The 21,697-nt window shown below is 42.5% G+C and overlaps 1 protein-coding gene across 3 annotated transcripts in view; it reads right to left on the bottom strand.

Moving 5' to 3' along the window:
• Nucleotides 1-21,697, bottom strand: part of sema6a (sema domain, transmembrane domain (TM), and cytoplasmic domain, (semaphorin) 6A) — a 72,526-nt gene that overhangs the window by 14,570 nt on the left and 36,259 nt on the right. For all 3 annotated transcript variants that reach the window (XM_072681892.1, XM_072681891.1, XM_072681893.1), the window contains 14 exons: nt 19,650-19,710; nt 19,044-19,106; nt 17,522-17,623; nt 14,380-14,470; nt 13,447-13,566; nt 13,069-13,157; nt 11,097-11,314; nt 10,319-10,450; nt 8,194-8,349; nt 6,148-6,321; nt 4,679-4,819; nt 4,216-4,293; nt 2,517-2,575; nt 1,966-1,986 (listed from right to left, as the gene is read on the bottom strand). In XM_072681892.1, coding sequence (XP_072537993.1) covers nt 1,966-1,986; nt 2,517-2,575; nt 4,216-4,293; nt 4,679-4,819; nt 6,148-6,321; nt 8,194-8,349; nt 10,319-10,450; nt 11,097-11,314; nt 13,069-13,157; nt 13,447-13,566; nt 14,380-14,470; nt 17,522-17,623; nt 19,044-19,106; nt 19,650-19,710 — 1,505 coding nt within the window. The remainder of the gene's footprint in view (nt 1-1,965; nt 1,987-2,516; nt 2,576-4,215; nt 4,294-4,678; nt 4,820-6,147; nt 6,322-8,193; nt 8,350-10,318; nt 10,451-11,096; nt 11,315-13,068; nt 13,158-13,446; nt 13,567-14,379; nt 14,471-17,521; nt 17,624-19,043; nt 19,107-19,649; nt 19,711-21,697) is intronic.

Below are 21,697 nucleotides of genomic sequence, written 5' to 3'. Positions count from 1 at the left end.
GGTTATAATGAATTATTATTACTTTGGAAGAATACTTATTTATGCCATTATTTGATCATGTTTCCAAATGACTTCTTGATCAGTAACATGACTCTACCATCTCCTCTCTCCTCCCACGCCCCACCTTATCATTACTGTTTTGCACCTGTGTGCAGTTTGTTGCCCCTACTTCTCCAGGTGCTTCTAGTCCTCTTTTATATACAGTGTTGTACAAACGCTTAGGCACCTGTGAAAATTAAAATGAAAAAAATCTTATCTGGGCAGTGTTTGTCTGGTGAGTTAAACACTGATAACAAATAACAAATTACATTCACACACAAAGTAGTGGGTTTGCCTCACTGTCTTCAATGAAACATTTCCAAAGCTCTCCTCACAGTACTCTAATATTATTTATAATTATCATGTATAATTAACACCTGGTTTGGGCAAATCAGTGTTTAATGATGTTACATCAGATGAGCTGGTGATGGAATTGAACAAATCCACGTTCAGACAAAATAGCTCAAAAGAAAAAAAACACTCCTACTGGTCAGATAAGTGGTTTCCAATGATGTGTTTAGGCGCCTAAAAGCTTTGTCCCACACTGTATACTGTACACTGTTGCTCTCATTCTTCATGTTTTTTTTGCAGAGTCTGTTTATGCCTTAAATTAAATAAAAACATTAATTTAAAGCCATTTATAGATGTTGTTGATTTAAATCAAACTCTTTTGACTTCAGATTATGGCAGCGAAAATACTGCAAATAATTTAAATATAACATTTTAACTACAGAAATCTAATACTATTTCTTACCAAATCAACAAAGGACATATTATTTGTTACCTATGATTATATGTGATTAATTATTTGTTTATTTATATTAATCAATCAGGAATAATTCAAATTTCAGTACCCAAATTATTGAATCATGAATCAGCAGCTAACCGCTATGTCATAAACTATCATTATTATAATGTGTTCAGTGATCAGCATTTGTCTATATTAGCCTGTGCTTGGTGCTGTTTGATGTCAGTGACGAGCAGAGAAGATCAACAGGAAAGAAAGGCAGAGAGACACAAAGATTATATCAGAATTCCTATTTTTATCATCCATGTGAATGATAATCAGACCTTTCCAAATCGGGTGATTGCTAATGAGATATGTAGGTCGCAAAGGCAGGCATTCTCACCACCTCCCACCTATCACAACTGTTTAGCATTTCATTCTGTACCAGAGGGAACAGTATCAATCATACAGCACTAAAGATTGCGTGTGTGTGTGTGTGTGCTTTTGTGCGCATCTGAGCAAGTTTTGAGGGGGCATGTGAGCGTGTGTGTTAATAAATATGAGTGCATGCAAGTTTTTGTGTGTATGTGTGTGCACTGTGGATGCGCCCCACTTTTGCCGGATTGTATTTCATGAATAATTTCTAGAGGAGCTTTGGAGAACAAGCTGCTGTTTAGCCTCTGTAAACAGCTTCCATCATTTGCATTTGGCTACGTCTCTAACCCACAAAGCCGCCTTCTATTAACCAGCTAGATCCATCCAATTAGGAAATCAAAGGTCAGGGCGAATCAATGGGACCAGTGAAGGCTTACGGAGAAGGAAGGGGGAGGAGAGTTATGGTGGAGGTGGGGTGGGAGCATGCCTCAAATCTAGTTGAGTGGGGAGGACTGGAGCGAGCCGAGCTGCTACAGACCACTGCACTAGTCTGGGAGGAGTTTCAATGAAATATGGAAAACTGACCATGTGATGATTTTTGAGAAATTTCATGACCCTGGTGAATGAGCTGAAGGTCTAAGAATGAAAGAATAGGGGGGGAAAAAGCATCAAAGGAATTAAATTTAAAGGTAATTCCTTGACTAGCGCAAAGAATTCCAATGAAACAGAGGATAGACTTCGAAAATGAATAGACACTGATAAAATGGTGGGAAATAGGGATGAAATGAGCCTGCATGCGATTGCCTCTGACTTATGTCACTTACCATTGAGAGCCACAAAGGAGTCTGCGAAAAGCAAAAGAGGAAACATGTTAATGTATTAAAATGAGTCTTTCTTCATTCCATATCAATTTCACTATGAAATATGCATGCTCTAATATGTTAACACTTGTTTCTAATATTAAAAGAGGAAGGTATTTATAATTAATACGAACTTCTCTTTACAGCAGCCAATGCTTTCATTACACTGTACAGGAGATAATCGCACCTTACAGGCTAATTCGCTTCTAGCTTTTCACTATTCACCGCAGCTAAAATGATGCAAGAAATGAATGCAGACGATTCAAAACAGGTCTCTATAGGGCTTAGTGTAGCTTAGTGAATAGGTCACACTGAAGTCCTCTGTGAATAGTGTGTGTGTGTGTGTGTCTGTGTGTGCGTATGTATGTGGGTCTGAAGCGAGGCCTGGCCTCTGTGTCCAGTGTATTTGCTGCGGCTGAAGGACAGGCTTGTGAGGCAGAGCCCAGATAAACAGGAGGGAGAAAAGGAGAACAGAGAGAGAGCGAGATCGGGAGAGAGAGGAGGCCTTTGCTTACTTTGGCAGTCTCCCAGTCCATCTGTGTTGCCCTGCTCCACGTCCTGCTCGAATGACCATCTGCATAATCAACAGAGACAAGACACACGGTGGTGAGCGGCTGCGGCCCTGCTGGCTTGAAGCGGCCTGCGTGAGGACGAGCGCGGCTCAGCCCCGGGTGCGCGACCTCCATTTTGCACTGGGACTCAACGACTTCTAGGCCAGGTGGTTCTGGGACATATTTAGCTACATAGCAAGAAATAGCAAGAACTATTCAAGTAAACTCAGGACACTGCCAAGAGTTAATACCGAACCCATCAGTGGATGCGAAATTATGGCAAATTTGAATTGTCCTTCCATAGATACCGACAAGAATAATTCTCCCGCAGAAGTCGTAATGCAATCTTAAGTAAAGGGAACACAGACAAGGCGCTGAGGAATTGAGCGTGCTGTTATCATACAGCCCTCTATTGTCTTGTGTCAGGCTGAGCCTGCTATTCCTGACAGACGTTCAGCCATGCAATCAGAGGAGACAGCCCAACCGTCAAAGAGATTACATTCCGGGTTGTCACAGCTGACAGAGCCGCATCTCGTAGCTCCCAGCAGGGCCATGTACAAAGGAGAAAAGTTTCCAAACTATCAGAGAAATGAAAAGATACATTCGTCTGGACAGCCCATTTTCTGAAGTGTGGCAAAAACACGGAGAGTTTTCATTTACAGGGCTGATCAATTCACCTAAACATTGTATTCTGTGAATCGAGGTGCAGTACATCAGTGACATATAATGTCTGCATGTCAAGTTGACTTGACATCTCCAAGCACACCCAACTTTACACAACAGAGCGAAGCGTACAGAGAATTCTCTACCTAAGACGCGGCAGGTTGCAGAGACAAGGAGAGCAACAAGTGTGCAGGTTTAGCTCTTACACACAACTAGCACAGAAGGGCTTCCACTTTTTTAAGCTTGTCCAGTTGTGCAGGAACAGAGAATGCGAAAGAGTAAACTTGCAGCTCTCTCTCTCTCTCTCTCTCTCTCTCTCTCTCTCTGGGGCCTGTTTTGTACCGGCACTTTTCATTAAAGGCTGCACAAAGCGTCGAGCCAAATGCCTCTCAATCGCTCACCACAAAACCCAGCAGATCATAACCGCGTAATCCTCCACTCAGTCCCTTTAGAAACACTGTGCAGCAGGAGTGAGGTCATCTAACCTCTTAATGCTTCTGTCTACTCAATTTCCAAAGTGGAAAGCTCAATCAGAGCAGTCAAGGCTTTGGAAATAATAACAGGATAGAAAAAAGAAAAAAATAGAAAATAACATCATATGATCAAATTCACTCATCAAACATCAAAAAAGTCTCCCGCGCCTGTAATAATGACTTCATCTGCAAAATGCATGATTTCTGCTCCTAGAAATGCCATTCGATGTTTGTTCAGCAAGCAAACCCACCACAGCATAGTAAATACAGCCATAAATTATGGTGTCCCCCTCCCCCCGCTGGGGTCAATATATCTCTCTTGTTCCGTCCGTCAGCTTTTCCTTCAGCCTCATCCATGAGAAGCAATAGCGAGGGGGAATGAACCCAAAGCAAACCACAATTAGATGAAGCTGCAGGAGAGCATGTGTGGAAAAGACTGAGACTGGAAACCAGTGGGTGGACCTAGGTCATCACCCTGCAAGCCAACAGTGGCTGCAGCAGCTGGTGAACAGGGCGGATCAACATACTTTGCGCTGGTGACGACTTCTCTGCAGGCTCCCTCTGACAGCCAGCCACAGTATGGGTCCCTGGAGGCAATGCAGGACCTGTGCAAGAAAAATACGAACCTGGTCTATCAGGGCAACTTTTTGCATTCGCCTTGAAACACTTGCATTATGTTTAATTATCTCTCAATTCTAGCTCATTAACTTTTAATGGACACCAATAGGCATTTGCATGTAAAAGAATAGACAATAGTATGACGTGAATTTGAGGAAAACACATTCGTATGTGTACAGTCTCTTTTCATGCACAGAAAACCCATCCGTTCTCGATTTCGAGGGGTTAACCAGGATTACTGAGCTCACTGATATCATCTCCTGTATCTACGTGTACAGAGTACAGGTCTGACATCTTTTCTCAGTAATGAGGTGAAGACAAAGCCGCTGATAACCTTATCAAGTAAGCTGATATGCAGGCTTCAGAACTCACTTTTTGCACCTCCCATGTCGCTCACACCGCGATAGTGGCACCTTGACCACACAGGATGTGAATGCCACAAAGAGAGAGTGGCTCTTGCTGTCAATCTGCATGTTGATGATGCGTTTATCATCTACGCCGTCAATGCTGCACCTAAAGGAACAGGAACAAAATTCAGGCCAAGGTTTTCTTCTCATATATTCTCATAATCATTTCAAATATTCATTCTTATAAACAGAAACTGTAGAAACTCCAAACCCACTTCTGTAAGGACTAACTCCTTTAGTGGCATTCAAAGGTTGTTTTGTAATTTTGCACTGTAGCAAGAAGTGAGGTTTAACTAAAGCTTATACCTTACCAAATCACATCATGCAAAACGCATTCCTAAACAATCACAGACTTGCCTCAAACCACATCAAGTAAAGAGACTTACGACAGCTCATGTGGTTTCTGATAATGTATCACACACTGTTGTCTATACAAATGGACAAACAGAAGTAGCAGCCTGAAGAGAAAACAGCAGTAGCTAAAAACGGCAGTAGCCTGCACTCTGTCCCTTGTTTTGTCCCATGTAAAGTCCTGTCCTACTGTGGAATGTTGATTAGCTATCCCTTCATAAGCTGTCTGTTGAAGCAGCGCAGTTCATTTCAGTATATATAAGCATTTGGAAATGTGCATGTGTATTATTTAGCAGTTATCTGTGAAGTCTCTCCTGATGCTTCTACAAAGCAGCTCTGTTTGGCTGCCTGAAAGCCCACAGAGCTTCACTCTAATCCTGTGCTCCACAGATCTGAAGGGGGGGATTTAATTCCAACTTCATGAAGGTTGGCCCCCATGCATTAGAGCTCTCAATTAAGGCTTACGGCCCATCTACCCTACGTAATGTGTGGCGGGCATCTTTGCTCTGATCCTTCCCTGTAAAGTCACTTACGCTAACCGCTAAAGCTAAGCCATATGGCCCCTAGCCAGAGAATGCTCTACCCGTGCCACGCTGTGTGTGGGGGGCAGGCTCGCTTGCTTTGCTACTCCGCGCTTTGTCACATGACGCAGCTCAGTGGCTAACAACGGCAGTCTCCTTAAATACCCTCGACGACCAGCAACTAACTGTGTCCAACTGCAGCTTTCATCCGCATATTTGCTTTGGCCCCCATTGCTCTATTTATCCCGCAGCCGAGTGGTTCAAACCTCCTCATCGCGTCTCAGAAAAAGAGGGGATCTCAACTGGGCTTTGAGACGCTCATCCGATCCCCTCCTCAAACCGCTCTGCATTCTTTAATCATTCACCATTCGCTAGGCCGGGCCTTGCGGCGATGGCCCAGCGGCAGAAGTTCCACTACTCTCCCTTTAATTTGCTCACCACACTCGGGGGGCTGTAACCTGATAGAGCTCTTTTAAATGATAGAGTAGAGCTCTTCAGCAGGGCTGGGGTGCAGTAGCGTGGTCATGCGGGTGCTGGGGTGGGGGTGTAATGAAATACACACTTCTCAGGGTTGTAGATGCTCAGCTCCTCCAGGAAGAGGCTGTCATTCAGGAAGCCACTGCTCATTTTAGCCAGGAACTTGAGGATGATGCCTCTCTCCGAGCCCAGGAAAACGACGGTGTGGTTGCGATAGGGACCGGCGGCATTATCTACCGCTATGCGCGTGAGTCTGTATCTGCGGGATTGAGAGAGTGTGAGAGAGAGAGAAAGAGAGAAAAGAGAGAGAGAGAGAGAAGAGTGAGGCAGGAACACATCACCCTGCGATTCAACGACTTAAAAAAACATTCAGCTCCGCTCTGGCTGAAGAAATTAGACCATTATCTGGTGCCTGCCGCTCCAATTACCATGCTTATCTTGGTGTTAATCAAATGTATGTATAATTTTCAAATCAGTATGCAAATACACTTTCAAGGTAATTAAAACTGGCGGGACAAAAATGGTAAGACAAATAAATTATCCAGGAATTTTCTTTCATCTTCGCAAATCTCCCGAGCCTTAGTACGCCGTCTATGATATTAAAACATGAGAAGGGAGAAGATGAGAGCCGCGTTTTACAGAAACGTGTGTTCAGTAATTCAGCATTACTTAGGCAAATTTACACAGACCTCAATGAACACTGGTAGTGTAAAAGATAGCAGGGATGTGATCCGCTGGGTGGTCCTCTAATGTTTCTACCACCGTTTCCGTCCGTAAATGATTTCGATTCTTTTTCAAACAAAGCTGGGTTTTTCCTGCCTGACCTGAGAGAGTCAGAGCCTTCTCTACAGTGTCTGCTTGGCAGGAACATCCTCTTGTACTGTTTGAAAATGGACCCCATTGTTCTAATTTGTTAGAAAAAGAAACACATGAATTGAAACATCTTCCCTTCAGGGTAGAGCTCAGATAAAGTCTTACTCCAGATTCAGTTTCCAGCTCACTTCCTGCAGCTAAAGAATAGTCAGCTCCGTTATGGGCGAAACAGATATCCCAACCCCCTGCCCCAGATACTAAACGAATCTATTTGAGGGGCGCTTAGTGCCTGAATTTGACTTGGCCATCATTCTGCATTGCAAATGGCTGAATTCATTGCCAAAATCAGTGCTGATTACCATGCTAAACAGAAAGCATTAATCCACACATATCATTAGAGATGAATCATTATGAATCACATACACGCACCCAGCACTGTATTAGGTATTAGGAACACTACACTAATACTGGGTAGGGACTCCCTTTGCTCAATTCGTTGTGCCATGGATTCCACAAGAGGTTGAAATTGTTGAGATGTGGCCATGAAGGGATGCCCATTTAATTAGGCTGTGGCATGTAAGTGATGATCGACTGGTATTAACAGGCCCAAGGTGTGTAAAGAGAAAACTTTCCCCACACCATTACTCCACCTCCACCAGCTGTTATTGTTGATACAGGACAGACTGGGTCCCCAGCTTTGTGCTGTTGGTGCCAACTTCTGACCTTCCTATCTTTGTGCCTCAGCAGATATTCAGATTCTGCTCTCACTGCAGCCTCAGCTTTCTGTCCTTGGCTGACAGAAGTAGAACAAAATGTGGCGCCTACATAGTGTTTATCTGAGTAGCATGTCTCTCTAGCACAACTGGTCATTCTCTGTTTACCTGTCCCATTAACAAGGTGTTTCCATCCACATAACAGTTTTTTCTTTACTGCACCATTCAAAGTAAACTCTAGAAACTGATGCAGAAAATCCCAGGTGACCAGCAGTTACAGAAACAATGAAACCAGCCTGCTTGGCACCAACAATCAAGCCACGCTCAAAAATCACATGCTTATAAGATCACTGATATGAACATTATCTGAATCTATTGTTCTGATTCTGCATCATTTTATGTGCATTGCGCTGCTGCAACACGATTGGCTAAATAGATAACTGCAAAAATGAGTGTCGCTGCTCCTAATAAAGTGTTTCCAGATCTATAGGCTACATTTGCAAAGCATTGCTTGTAGGGACTGAGCTATCAGAAATGTATTGATGTTAGAAAGTGCCTACTGAGCTTCATTAGTGGCTGAAAGCTGGAATGATGCGAATACTCACCGAACCATTGTTTTGAGAAACCAAGGGCGGTTGGCGATAGAGGGTACCGCCTCATCCATCAGAGGGTGCATCTTGATAAAGTTTAGCGTGTCGTCTGGGAATTCGTTGGACACTTTGTACTTCTCCACCGACGGTGACCCAGCACAGCAGCCTGGCCTAAAGGGCACAGGAGGACATGACGAGTTAGAGAGAGATTGATACTATGAGGATAAGACAAATACGTGACACAGGAGTTTTACAGTGCTGCGCCATCTTTAATATTTAATCAATTTAATAAAAAATGGAAGAAGATGAGATCTACATTTAACAGTCAGCAAATTTACACAGATCTCAGTAAACAGAGGAAAAGACCTCTTAAATGCAGTATGTGTTGCTTTGCAATAAGCATTATTTGTTCAACTCAAACCACAGCATTCCAAAAAGGGAGCTAAAGGAGAAAAACAGCAATTTTAAGCACAGGTTTAGATTTAATACAAGGGTTCTGTCAGGTTCATTTTATTGTAGTCCATACTATCTGGCTTCCATTCACATTGTGCTGCCTGGCTAAGCACCGTTTTGAATACACAAGCAACACATTGTGTTTTTTTTTTCATCTTTATAAAAAAAGCAAGGTTCAGCAACAGAGTGAACCGTCTCATCTGTTAGTACACTTGCGGCATGTAGAGGGAAAATATAAATTACATAAAAACAGAGCTAGTGTCTTCGCTCTCATTAACACCTGACCTTGTTTCCCCGCAAACACATAATTTTATGCTAATCAGTGCCGCTGATACCCTTGTTGCGCTCGAGATGACGACAAACCATATGGAGGGCTAGAAACGGCTCGGAATCGTCTTCCCTGGCTCTGTGCTCTTAAAAGGCTTTTTCGGGGGGAATGCAGCTAGCTCCTTGGTGTGATAATTAGGGGTACGGGGGACAAAGATTGACCAGGCTGGCTGGTGCGTTTGGAAAATTAGTCAGCCATCTGGAAAATGAGCTCATGCCTCATTTGCTGATATGCACTTTCGCTCGTCCCCTCTCTCTCTCTCTCTCTCTCTCTCTCTCTCTCTCTCTTTCCCTCTCTCTCCCGGCAAGGTAACATGTTATTCAAAGAGCACTACCCAAGGTGGCCATGATTCATTTAAAAGACATACATAATGCCTCCCTAAGTCAATATTCAGATGTGTGGTCGGAACCATGTCACAGAATCTTAAACGTTGCTACTAATTATATCTGTGAAAAGTACAGTGTTTTTATATTAGGGCTGGACGATATGGCAAAAATATTCACAATGTATCACAATATTTAAAGACATTTTTTAAAATACATGATATTTATCACGATAGGCGTGATTGTAGACAAAATGCAGCAGTAGTGACAGATTAAAAAAAAAACTACCATCCAAACACTGTAAGGAAACATGATGCAGTTGATCAGTGTTCTTAAAGCAGTTCTTAAAGGGCTATATCCTCAATATACTTACAAAAGCATAACGATAACATATGAAAAGAAAATATCGCCATATTGCCCAGCTCTAGTTCATATCATGTGAAATGGTTTAGCTGACTTTTGGAAACAAAAGATGTAGCATGTAAGATGTAAGCTGCAAAAACAGCCTGTTCTGGTGTCATGACGTCCAACTCATTCACATAAAATCATCTATTAGCGTATAGCAGTTTGGCTCCAGTGTTTCAGGCCAGATCGCTCGAATGGGGCAATGTGCTGGGCAGACAATCAGAACAGGGTTCAATTGAATAGATTTTTTTGATTAAAGGCACTAGAAAAGATGAAAAATGGTCATGTATGAAATAAATTTGCACTGTTGTTGGTGCATAAAACAACAAAAATGTGGGCACACGAACAATTTACAAAATGTATGACATGGAAACGAGAAAAAAACAAAAAACCTTCCAAAACAGTAACTTCAAAATAAATGTACATTTTTTTTATTCTAAGCCATTTTGGAGCATTTCTATTGATCCATTGGATCAGTAAATGACACAATGTAAAGAACAACTGCCAAATTATGTCAAAAAGTAAAAAGAAGGCAAAATGTAAACCAACTGTAAATGTGAATTCATTACGCAATCAACAATGTAACATATTATGTAATTACATTTAGACAAGAACTCTAGACTTGCTCTACCTGGGCTTGGGCACTTTCTCCTCGGGTACAGGGGTCCAGGTGGAGTCGGGGGACTTCTGTTCTTTGAAGCGACCCGTGAAGGCCGTGGCGATGTCCGCCATGTCGTAGGCACAGACGGCTGAGCCTGGAATGCTACAGCAGAGCCAAGAGACGTACAGTAATGCACCCACAGATAGCCACTACTGTGTACATAACAAAACTCTGAATCACTCATTCTCTTGTGTACACCAGTCAGTCTAATAGGAACACAGCAGGAAAAGAGCACACAAGGACATAATTGTGACGACGACAGAGATGAGATTCTGTTACCCTTATTGCCCAAAACTGTAAATCTCAGTAATAAGCTAGAAATACTCAGCCTGCGAGGCAAAACTGGCATGCTCTCAAGGCAGTCGGTCAGAACCAGTGACTAATATGTCCCCATTGTACAGCTGGAACTTCCAGTCAATAGAAGTTCATTCTCTACGCTTTGATTAACTTTGAATATGGCCCTTACTGAAACCCTCATTGAAATTTCTTAGTTGCTCGGCTGATTTTAATGCCCATTAAGCAGGCTCAATTGCACTGTCACAAGCAATTGGTTTATCTCCTTATACCTCCGTAACATGGGAATTGTAAAATACGGCAAGCTCTAGGCCGGCTCTGCGATTCTAATTTAGATAAAGAAATTAGCTGCTGAGCCTATTCTCCATTCATTATTGATAAATCAAAAATCTTTCCCTCAGAATATGCCGCTCTGCATTACAGGGCCAAAGACTGGTAACGAGAACCAGCGTACCTGTTGTACGGTGTGGAGAAGGTTGCCATGACAACATCGCGCCCATTAATGTGGATGACGTCAGTGACGGCCTGCAGGATGTTGAAGTAGAAGTGTGAGTCTCCGGGGATGGAGCAGTTGAGACGGGCCTTTAGGAAAGACGTCCACTGCTTTTCCAGCACACGCTGCGAGCCACCGCGATCGTTCTTGCACACCCGTGCCACTCGTGGGAACACCACCTGACAGAGGGAGCAATGCAGACAGAGAACCTATTGTTTTCTATTGTTTTAGTAATCACCCCTTCAAAGTTTAGCCAAAATGAAAATTCTGTACAAAGGTAATAATAAGAATTTTAATAGAAAAGCACAGGATATTGTTATTGGTACCATGTAGCTGTCTGACCTCTCAATTATTCAATTACCCTGAATGTGATTGTTGAGGAAGCCATTGTTGCATTTTCCATTTGATTCATTTTTCATTCAGTTTTGGTACAAATGACAACTATATTATCTTTTATTTGTTCAAAAACATTACAATATATACTAATACAAAAACAGCAAAATGTGATTTTTTGTGTGCGATTATTTTAGACTAACCAATTTCTAAAGCTCTTCTCAAGGAAGCCCACCAAGTAATTAAACCTAAGTTTATCTATTGAACCCTTCATTAAATGAAACTAGGGGGTCTGCTGGTGGAACTAAACAAATCCATACAAAGGCTGGAGTGCATAGAGAGTCTTTTAACCGTGTTCTTCTAATAAACACACCGATAACTTAACCGGTCTACTGCACTTGTGTTTATTTGTAATTATTATATACTATATAGAATTTTACTGACATAAATCCACATAATGTCTATAACTAGGTTTCCAAAAAGCACCTAAGAGGCCATTTACACCTGGTCACTGCATGCGACTAGTATGCATCTATGCTTGGTAGTCACAATGCGTCTTTACAATCGCTGCATGGGACAGAATATGCAAATGCGCTTGTTGTGCAGCAATTATTATTGGTGTTTTGGTTGTACTGGGAGGGGTCTTGGTTGCTGAATGTGTCTTGGAGAGATGGATACAATGCTATGATATGGCTATGTCTCAAATGCGTCTCAGACCACCTCCTAAAGAGGTTTGAGTAATCGAATTTGTATTAAATACGTCTTGGGTGTGTTGGGTGTATTGATCATTTTTATGAAGCTTGGCCTCATCCAGATATAATCCTGATACTCAAGACACATGAAGTGACCAGGTGTAAACAGGGTCTTAGGAATCTCAAAAGTATCTTAAAGTGGAGATGATCTTAAAACTAAGATGCTCCACCCTTGATTGACATTAGCTATTCTAATGTCAAATATTATGACAATGTGCCTCTGAAAAGTCCTGAAAACATACAGTTGACTGTGCATTACTGTGAAAACAGCTCTATAAAGAGTTTTCTCTACATTTTGGATCTTTGAGAGATCTTGAGCCTTCCAGCACACCACTTAACCCTGCATTAGCAGAGCAGGATGACTGTAATTACAGTAATCTTTCAACTGCATCCTTACTGTAAGCACTGAAAGCTGTATTCATAGAATGTGCTTCCACTACAGTTAGACCCCAACCAAAGAGCACTATATCAGCAAACAGCACCTTGTGAAGGGCTACGGATGAGGACTTACCAAAACAAGATTCATTAAATGAAATTTCTTCATTATTTAATCCCTTTCCAATATGCCGAGGCCCTTTAGCCGAGGGGGAAACTGGGACTATTTTGAGACTTAAGACTAAGTATTCAGACAATAACTGCAGAGTTCTCTTTGTTATTTTTAGCCGTGTATCCTGAGTGTTTTCCTATTTTGAAAATGGCCCGACCTTTCCTGAAAACCCTCTCAGATGCTTGAGACACCCACTTCCTGTTTGCTTCCTATTCGCACATCCTGTCTGTGATGGCGAAGGTAGGAAATGCTGCACTGTAGCGTCTTATTTTTCAAATAGTCACGAATGCAGTTTGCTCACCTTTCCCATGCTGTTGTATTCCATGGCGATTTCCCGAAAGAAAAAGTAAATGAAGTCTCCGTAATCCACCGCCTGGACAAAATAGGGCTCTGCAATAAAGAGAGGATAAACACACACATACACACTTTGTTCAGTGTTCTGTCTTAACTCTTCTATCAGTGATGAAGGGCAGGAATAAAAGACTAAACTAAGTAGAAGACTAATCTACTGCTCAACCCCTCCGTGAGCTAGTGCAAGGCCATGTTTCTGTCAGCAGACTGGATAAGCAGAGGAAATGTTCCTTAACCAAGCCCAAACAACAGTAACTCCTAAAGACAGATACAATCTCTCTACGCAGAACACATTCATACCCGCTCTCTTGTTCTAATCAAGCCTTACCTTTTAGCCACTTTGAATCGTGCTTGACTGTTCGCAGGGTCGGGCTGTCTCCTAGACTGCGATAAATGACAGCGTCGATAGCCAGAAAGTCGGTGACCGTGGCAGAGTACAATTTTCCGTCTGCAAAGAATACGGGAGTTACAAACACTCTCTGAAAAAGCGACCACACAAGAACACGCAGGGCCTAGAATCACAGGGACCAAAACGAAGCATGCTGAAATACCTAGCGTTCACAAACACTCGTACTTTTCTCGTACTTTCCAGAAGAAAGGAACAACAGGGCCGCAGATGAGGCTTACAGTTAGGGGAAAAGTTTATGAGTCACCGCCAAAATGTTTGCTCTGCTTTGGCTAAACAAAGCAAAATATGACGGCAATAAAAGCAATTAGCAAAACTGCGACTATCATTGGGAATGAATCACTTTTGCAGGCCTCAAATTGGAAGGCTGTCTCAAGCCACTAATGGAGAAATGACTCATCTGGGTTTTCCATCTTGGGAGTTATTTTTAATCCCTATATTTCGGAGAGGACTCCATCTATTTTTTTCCCCCTAATACCACAATAGTTTCATGTGTTTCCAAACCGGCCACAGGCGAAGGCTGCCAAGCAGTGCGTTCTTCCCAGAACCAGAGAGAGAGAGAGACAGAGAGAGAGAAAAAGAATCTGTCGCAGAATGTGTATCTGCTAGCTCATGCTGCCTCGGAGTGCCTTGTATTCCTGGCATGCTTCTGTAGGACTTACAGTACAGGGCCATGTAAAGAATGCGCATTACTATTTAAAAGCTGTGGCTTGCCTGGCACTAATCACCCTCAGCCGACAGTCTTAAAATAAACAGCTCGGTGTGAAGCTAATACTCAACAATGAATGAATCATTGGAGTAGTAGTTATTGTTGTTGACTGGTCGTATAAAAAAACAGTCATTTTGATGGCTCACCAGCAAACAAGGCAACATTGGCATGCTTGGCATCATACGGGCATCGGGCCATTCCACTAATCTCCTCTCCAAGGGCATCCAAGGTGTCCGTCTAGAGAGAGAAAGAGAGAGAAGCAAAGGTGAAAGGTCGGCTCCAATCACACAGCAACTAGCAAGCACTTCTACTAAGGATACACTGACATTTTAGGCCACAGCAGCCTTTCAGATTTGGCTTTTTCAAAAAAAAATTTTTTTGAAGAAACATTTTTGTTTCTTCAAAAAATGGTGAAAAGTGTCACTTTCAAACGTTCAAACTAAATAAATCATCAATTAGCACCATAACAGATTCCAAATCTGATGCTAAACAAATCATATGAATGATAGTGGAAACAAGAAAGTGTGGTGAAGCTGGGTTTTTTTGTTTTCGGGCCAGCATAGACGTGTTGAAACCGTTTGATCAGCAGCAGATAAACAGTTGAAAAAAAAAGAGCCGACCACTTGAAACCAATTCACTGCTTCCACGAGAGGCAATAGACAAGCAATTTGTGATCGCTGCTCAAGCAGAGAGCCCAAGAACTTCTCCACTACATGTCTGATATCACCCGAGAGCTATTTATAGAATGCTCAGTATGTATCTTATGTTCATTCAAAGGCTTAAAGAAAATTGTAGACAATTAAACCTTTCTTAGCGTTCAGCTTTTCAGCCAGGTCTCTTAAATTGCAGAATTCTGCCAGGGATTTTCATCAAATTATTTTACTCATCCGGTCACTTACTCAAAAAAAAAAAAAGGATATCTATATTAACTAGCATCCAGAGACATCCTTCCACGCAAATTCTTGCATGGGCTGATTTTCACTGAAGGAGTTATTTTTAAATGCTTTTCTTGCGCTTCACAAAGGCCGGAGCTTGCCAAGAAGTGCGAGTGCTTACGCCACCCTTTTTGGCTTCTAAACAGGTCATTTTGTTTTCTATTTCTTTCTCGGCAGAAAGAGCTATCATCTAGCTTCTGAAAAAGGTCACGCTGAAGTCTCGCCACATGCAGAAGTTCTGCTGGAGGATATGAAATATCAGGAGCTGACACCATGGTCCTAATTAAGTTTTTTTTTCTTTTTTACAAAGGTGTTAAGCTGAAGATGAATAGGAATGCATGAATTAGGAACACTACCAATGGAAACGCGCGGCACTCCGCTCCTTCTCCACACTTTCTTTGCACTGGAGCATCGTCTGCCGTTACATATTGGTGTTAGTGTAGGTGAGGGCTGTCCGTGTGTTGATGAGACTGCGGCAACGACCTTTGCTCTCATTAAGGCTGCCTTTAAAGCTGCTGAGCTATTCTTGCCTTTTCAATGGGGGCGAGAGATGCTCAAACAGTGAACTCTGCATCATACAGCAAAGGGGGAGTTATATCAAAAAGACCTTGTTGTTTTACTCTGCTGTGCCGACATCCTGCAGACTTCCCTTGAAGGAGGACTTTGACTGATACCTTCATTAATTCCATCAAAAGAAGGAATTTCGTAGGAAATCCGAGCATAGGCTCATGCTTCCTGGTAGACGCATCAGTAGATGAACGGTGGGAAGTGTATCATATAACACTCAAAGGCCTATCATTCATGCGTGTAGTTATACCTTCCGTAATGCATTAGGAAGGCATCCCTTTGATATTGGTTATGGGCTTTTTTTTGGTGTTGCAGTCGGTCTTTAGTCACTTCACCTGCACCGCCCTTGCTCCGCCCGGCAACAGGTGATGTAATCGACACCCACCGTATATCAGGCCGCTGAGAGAGGCGTTAAGACACTGTGCTTGCCTGCTCTGAGCCTGGGCCGAGGCTGCCAAGGTGTCTGTCTGAGCGGTCTCGGGGTGCACAAGTGTCGGCGCCGAGAGAGCCGCAGATGGGCCCTCGGGAGGGGGAGGTGTGTGTATGTATGTGTGTGTGTGTGTATAAAGCAGACCGGCGTTCAGTAGAACATTTGTACAGTGGACCCCCTCCTCTGCGCTACTTCTCTCTCTCTCTCTCTCTCTCTCTCTCTCTCTCTCTCTCTCTCTCTCTCTCTCTTTCTCTCAGAGGCTCTGATTAATGTGGGATGAGTTTGGCCCCAAAACAGAAGCCCTTTTCAGAGCCGTCACACTGGGAGGATGGAAAGGCGGAACGGTGGCCAAGGTGGACACACACATGCGCCGTCCGACTACGGCCATCACACAAGCGGGCACGCCCAGAGGCTTGCGAGGGCCAAATATCCACAGGGGGAAAATCTGTGAGCGGCTTCTTGCAGCTCCAGGCAAAAAAAAAAAAAAAACAAGACCGGGACTGTCTTATTTTTCTTTTTTTTTCTGCGCCAGTTATTACACAGCCCTTTAGACACTGCTCCCAATGAAGAGTATTCTAAATCATTGAAATTACCAAGACATTCAGATAAACAACAGCCCGATGTGTACTTTCCCCAGTAAACTCTGTCAAAAGACTTTGCCTCATGCACGCCTGCGAATCCTGCTAAAATAAATGCAAACGGAGAAGAAAGCAAAGTTCAAAGGGCAAGTCTTCCAGACACTAGGCAGTGAAAGGACTCAATGGAAAAAAAAGACTATTCAACACTTACAAAGACGAAGGGAGGGTGGCGAGAACATCTCAATGACAACTACAAGCATGTCGACTAAAAATCCAGCATAGAAAAGACGTTCATTAGCATCAGTGGCTAATATGTGTGCTGCGAGAAGGTGAAAGGCATGCGAGGGGAATGCCACTGGGAACTTCTCTTGTGAAAAATAATCAGGGCCTCTAAAGCCCAGAACCCATTCCTCTAGCTGGGGCGCGCTTCTGCGTCATTCCGAACTTTTTGCAGAAGAGCGCGCAAGCTCCCACATGTTATCTAGCCCAGGACACCACTCTGCGATAAATCTGTCAAAACAAAAGACGAACACGTTCATGTCTGACCAATTGTAGCATCAACACAAGAGAGGCTGATGCAAACCATCCGTGCCCGGCTGGGCGTCTCTGCTTTGAGTCAACCCCAGCAGCCCACACCTGCAAATCACTCATGCAGGGGTAATCCATCACTGTCCAAGGCTTCTTGGTTTTTCTGCTACAGTATGTCACATTCTTATTGAGCTGTTTGCATTCCAAATCTGCCGTGTATTTTGAGAGGTCATGGGGAATGGAGCAATACCTTGTAAGTTCGACAGGAAGGGTTGAAAGCATTTGTTCCGCACACAAACAGGGTGTCATCGTTTTGCTGGAGAAGGACCTTGATGAAATTGTGGCATTCATCCTACATAAAAGAAAACAGGAGGCGAACATTTCATGAAAACATACAAACATTTCATGCTTGGTACATTTAAAATGTTTGATTTTTGAACACATTCTACCATCATACAGTGCTGTAAATGAAATGTAATACTCAATACATGTTAGAGCTTTCTTAAACACAAAAGTGGTCCAGTGGATCCAAGAATCGCTGCATCGAATCCCAGGTCATGCTGCTTGCCTTCAGCAGCCAGAGTCAGAGAGAACACAACTGGCCGTTCTCTTTTAGGGGTGGGTTGATGACACTTCTTCCTCACATCACCCCGAGTGTTATCAGTGTTGGTCAGACGGCTGTTACCTGCTGTATATGGGCTAGAGAGACGCGCTTTTCTTTCGTGCACGCTGGCTACCTAGCTTCACCAGTTCAAAAAAAGAGGTGGTGGCAGGCCTCACGTGTGTTGAGGGCATTGCTAGTGATAGGGGGAGTTTGCATGAATGGGAATTGGGTAATTGGTCTTCCAAATTGGATAGAAAAATGGGGTAGATTTAGAATGACTAAATTATAAATAAATAAAACATTTCTAACCAACACCCAAATCCCATGTGTGAAAAATGTAATTACCTGTCTAAGATTAGTAGACAAGTCAGATTTACAAGCAGCTTTACAAAAAAAAAACTGGAAATAAGGCCAAAAATATACAAAACAAATAAGACATGCAACAGTGAGCAAGAAAAACTCCCTCAAGGCTGGACGAAGAAACCTGGGTAGGAACCAAGACCCACATAAAGGGACCAATTCCCCTCTGGTCTAAAATGCTTATAAATTACCTATAAATAAATGTTCTATAAAGTTTAGTCTTTAACACCACATACATAATAACTCATATTTAACAAACATTTTCAGTCTTTTTTTAACATTGTTGTGGAACAATCTGAGCCTACTTGTCTTTTATCAGATATACTTGCAGGTTTTCAAACATCAACTACTTGTTCGAGGCCCTGCCACAACCTCTCTGTTGAGCTCAAGTCAGGACTTTGACAAGGCCACTGACAAAAACAAAAAAACATTCTGTTTCTCACTGTGACAAATATGCAATTGCAGAGAAAATAATAGAGGGGGAAATGCTTTTCACAGCAGCGTATGTCGTGTTTTGCTGGCTATATAAAGAGCATTGCTGCTCTAAAATAGTATCACAACTCTTGCCCCTTTATCACCCTTTATTTCAGCCCATTAGCTGCAATCCATTACCAATTATGCCATTACAATTTCCAAATATACAACTACAGAAACCTTACTCCATTGTATCACATTGCAAAGCGACATTAGTCTGGACCTAAAAGCCTTTATTAGATTTCAGAACATTAAGTTATCTAACCATCCAAACAAACAGGGCCTGTGCCATGACATGACCAAAAAGAAACAAATATGGAAACAGTCGATGTACCTTATGCTTCCCTTTCATTCTACAAGTATCCACATCAGCTTGCCTGGACTTCCACGTCAGTTTCTGTTGAGAAGACAGGAAAAATCGATGGTGATTCAGCAGTGATCTGCTTAAGCTTTACACTGAGGATGCCTCAGACATGCTCAGACATGGAGCGAGGCACATTACGCTAGATTACGGCTGTCTCTTATTGGCCTGGAGGTCAAATGGAGTTGTCGTTCCACAGGGCTATGTAAGCTGTAAACCACATTTACAAACCACTGACTGATTAAACACTGATGCTAAATTGCATCCTTTCACTAATCAATCTCCCTAACCCCTGGGCCCCTGGATCAATCTCATTGTTTTATTATTCCCCAGCACAGAAGAGGAGAGCACTGGCTTAATGAGAACAGTTACATGTACGCATAAATCTCTGGTTTCCCGTGTCCCTCTTTTTAGGAAAGATGACGCATGGCAATGACTCTTGATTGGATAATGTGCTTAGTGGGGTCACAGCACTGGCGCGTCTTCTGCTAGTGTCCCGCTTGGGTTTCAGTGCCGCCAGGTAATTACAGGGGAGTGGAGGATCGTATCCTGCTGGACAGCTCGACAGGGTGTGCTCACCTTGCTGAAAAAGATCTCCTCCGTGTTGGCTGTTTCAATGTCCACTGTATATATGTGATCCCTAGAAAGAGGACAGAAATAATTCATTTGGACGTGGAACTTGTGACCGACCGCCTGTTCAGAGTATATGAGTGTTTCAAGTACAGAAGCATCAATGTTTTCAGTGTCAGTTTGCAATACCGCACCATATGTAACAAGAACTAGGCTCATTTCGAGGAAAAACAAAGTCATGTAAATGCTGGTGGTAATGTGTGTGACAGTAGGATGCTGAGAATAATCCCCTTGTTGTGATGTCAGCACTCATCAGCACTCCCGGCTAAGCCACCTCTGGGGATTTCTTTTTCTATGTGCTTCCAACAACAGTTTAGAAAAGAAAAAGCCCATAATTTGTCAAAATGCACTATTCATAACCTGTGTATCCTGTTTATATGAGCAAACAGCTGTTTTAATACCTTTGCACACTCCTAAAAATAAGGGTGCTACAAAGGGTTCTTTGAACAATGCCACTGAGGAACCATTTTTGGGTCCTTAAAAAACTATTTTTGTAATAGAGAGGTGTGTGAAGAATAGGGATGCACCGATCTGATATTAGGATCGGATATTGGTCCCGATATTAACAAAATTAGCTGGATCGGGAAAGGGAAAATTAGGCAGATCCATGGAACCGATCCTTTTACTTTAATTTGTTGGTGTGAGACTGCTCTAAATGTGCAAATAAATAAATGACTAATGGCAATTTAGTACATTTATATCTATGTGTTCATTTGTTCTATTATATAAAGTAATGATTAAGTAAATTCTGATGCCTTAAGTCTCTCCCACATGGTGAGATATACAGTCTATTAATTCAGCAGTGGTATTGAACTGGTATCGGGTATCGACTGATATGCAAAGTTTATGTATCGGTATCAGAACTGAAAAATCCGGATTGGTGCATCCCTAGTAAAGAACTTCACAAATTTTAAGGTTTTCTTTGGTTTTCTTTTTTTAAGAAACCACAACTGTTTCTTCTATCGCATCACTCAAAGAAGCCTTTGTAGCACCTTTATTTTGTAATTATTAAGTCACAATTAAGTAATTATTAAGTATTTCTTGCACAAAGGAAAACTCAAATTCCTAACGTTTGATAGGCAGTGTACTTTCAATTTCAAAATAAAGCCTGCTTGTCCCTTTAGACACAGACACAAGCTAACAAAGGTTTCAAAGTGCTCCAGCACCCACAAAGCTGCCTTTGTTCCCGGGGAAGGTTGGTCACTGGGGGAGTGCCAAGTCATTCTGTGTTGTTCAGGTCAATTAAGTTCGGTGCTCAACCACAGGAAATATATACCAACACTCATTAAAACACGAGACAGGAGCTATGTGTTTCGACCGGTTACGCCGCCATCTCCACCGGCATATGGAGCGGAAAAACTTGGGGGGTTAAATGACCCTTGCCGGAGCTCCACTCTCTGTATACATAACAATATTTGGAGTATATCGCATTCCTTTCAGGCAGAGGACACGGTGGAGCCACGCCCGGTGCAGTAAATTGTTTAATTTGTTTGAGATTACTTGCAAATGTGTTTTTAATCAGAGTGCCTTCGCCGACATCTTCAGAGTTCGGTTTAATTATATCTAACAACCTGCACAGTGGCTTGCGTTCTCATTACCCAAATTTAATAAAGTCTGCAAGAGAAGCCATTTCTGAAATGAATCCACTTACACAAGTTTCCTGGGGCTTGGCAATCTTCAGCTGGATAAAACTCTTCCGAATTATGTTATCCAAAGTCTCAGTCAGAGAGCTGTAATTAATCATGCATGTGTCAAATTTCAAACAGTTTACAGTCTCTGACTGAATGGTGCAGAAGTCTGCACTGAAAAAAAAATATATAAAAAAGGTAGACCCACTCGCTACTGTCTGACTTGGTCAAGTCCTGCCTGAATTTGAGCCAAGAAAATTATCATGTTATAAATGCTTTCATTACACGGTGCTCAAAATGATTAGAACTGCTCCAGCAGATATGGCCATGGTGGTCAGCGATTGCTCTGCGGCTCCTAATACTCATTCC

The sequence above is a fragment of the Salminus brasiliensis genome, chromosome 6, assembly GCF_030463535.1.
Source record: "Salminus brasiliensis chromosome 6, fSalBra1.hap2, whole genome shotgun sequence".
In the NCBI taxonomy this organism is placed as follows: domain Eukaryota; kingdom Metazoa; phylum Chordata; class Actinopteri; order Characiformes; family Bryconidae; genus Salminus; species Salminus brasiliensis.
This window is presented reverse-complemented; position numbering and strand designations above follow the sequence as displayed.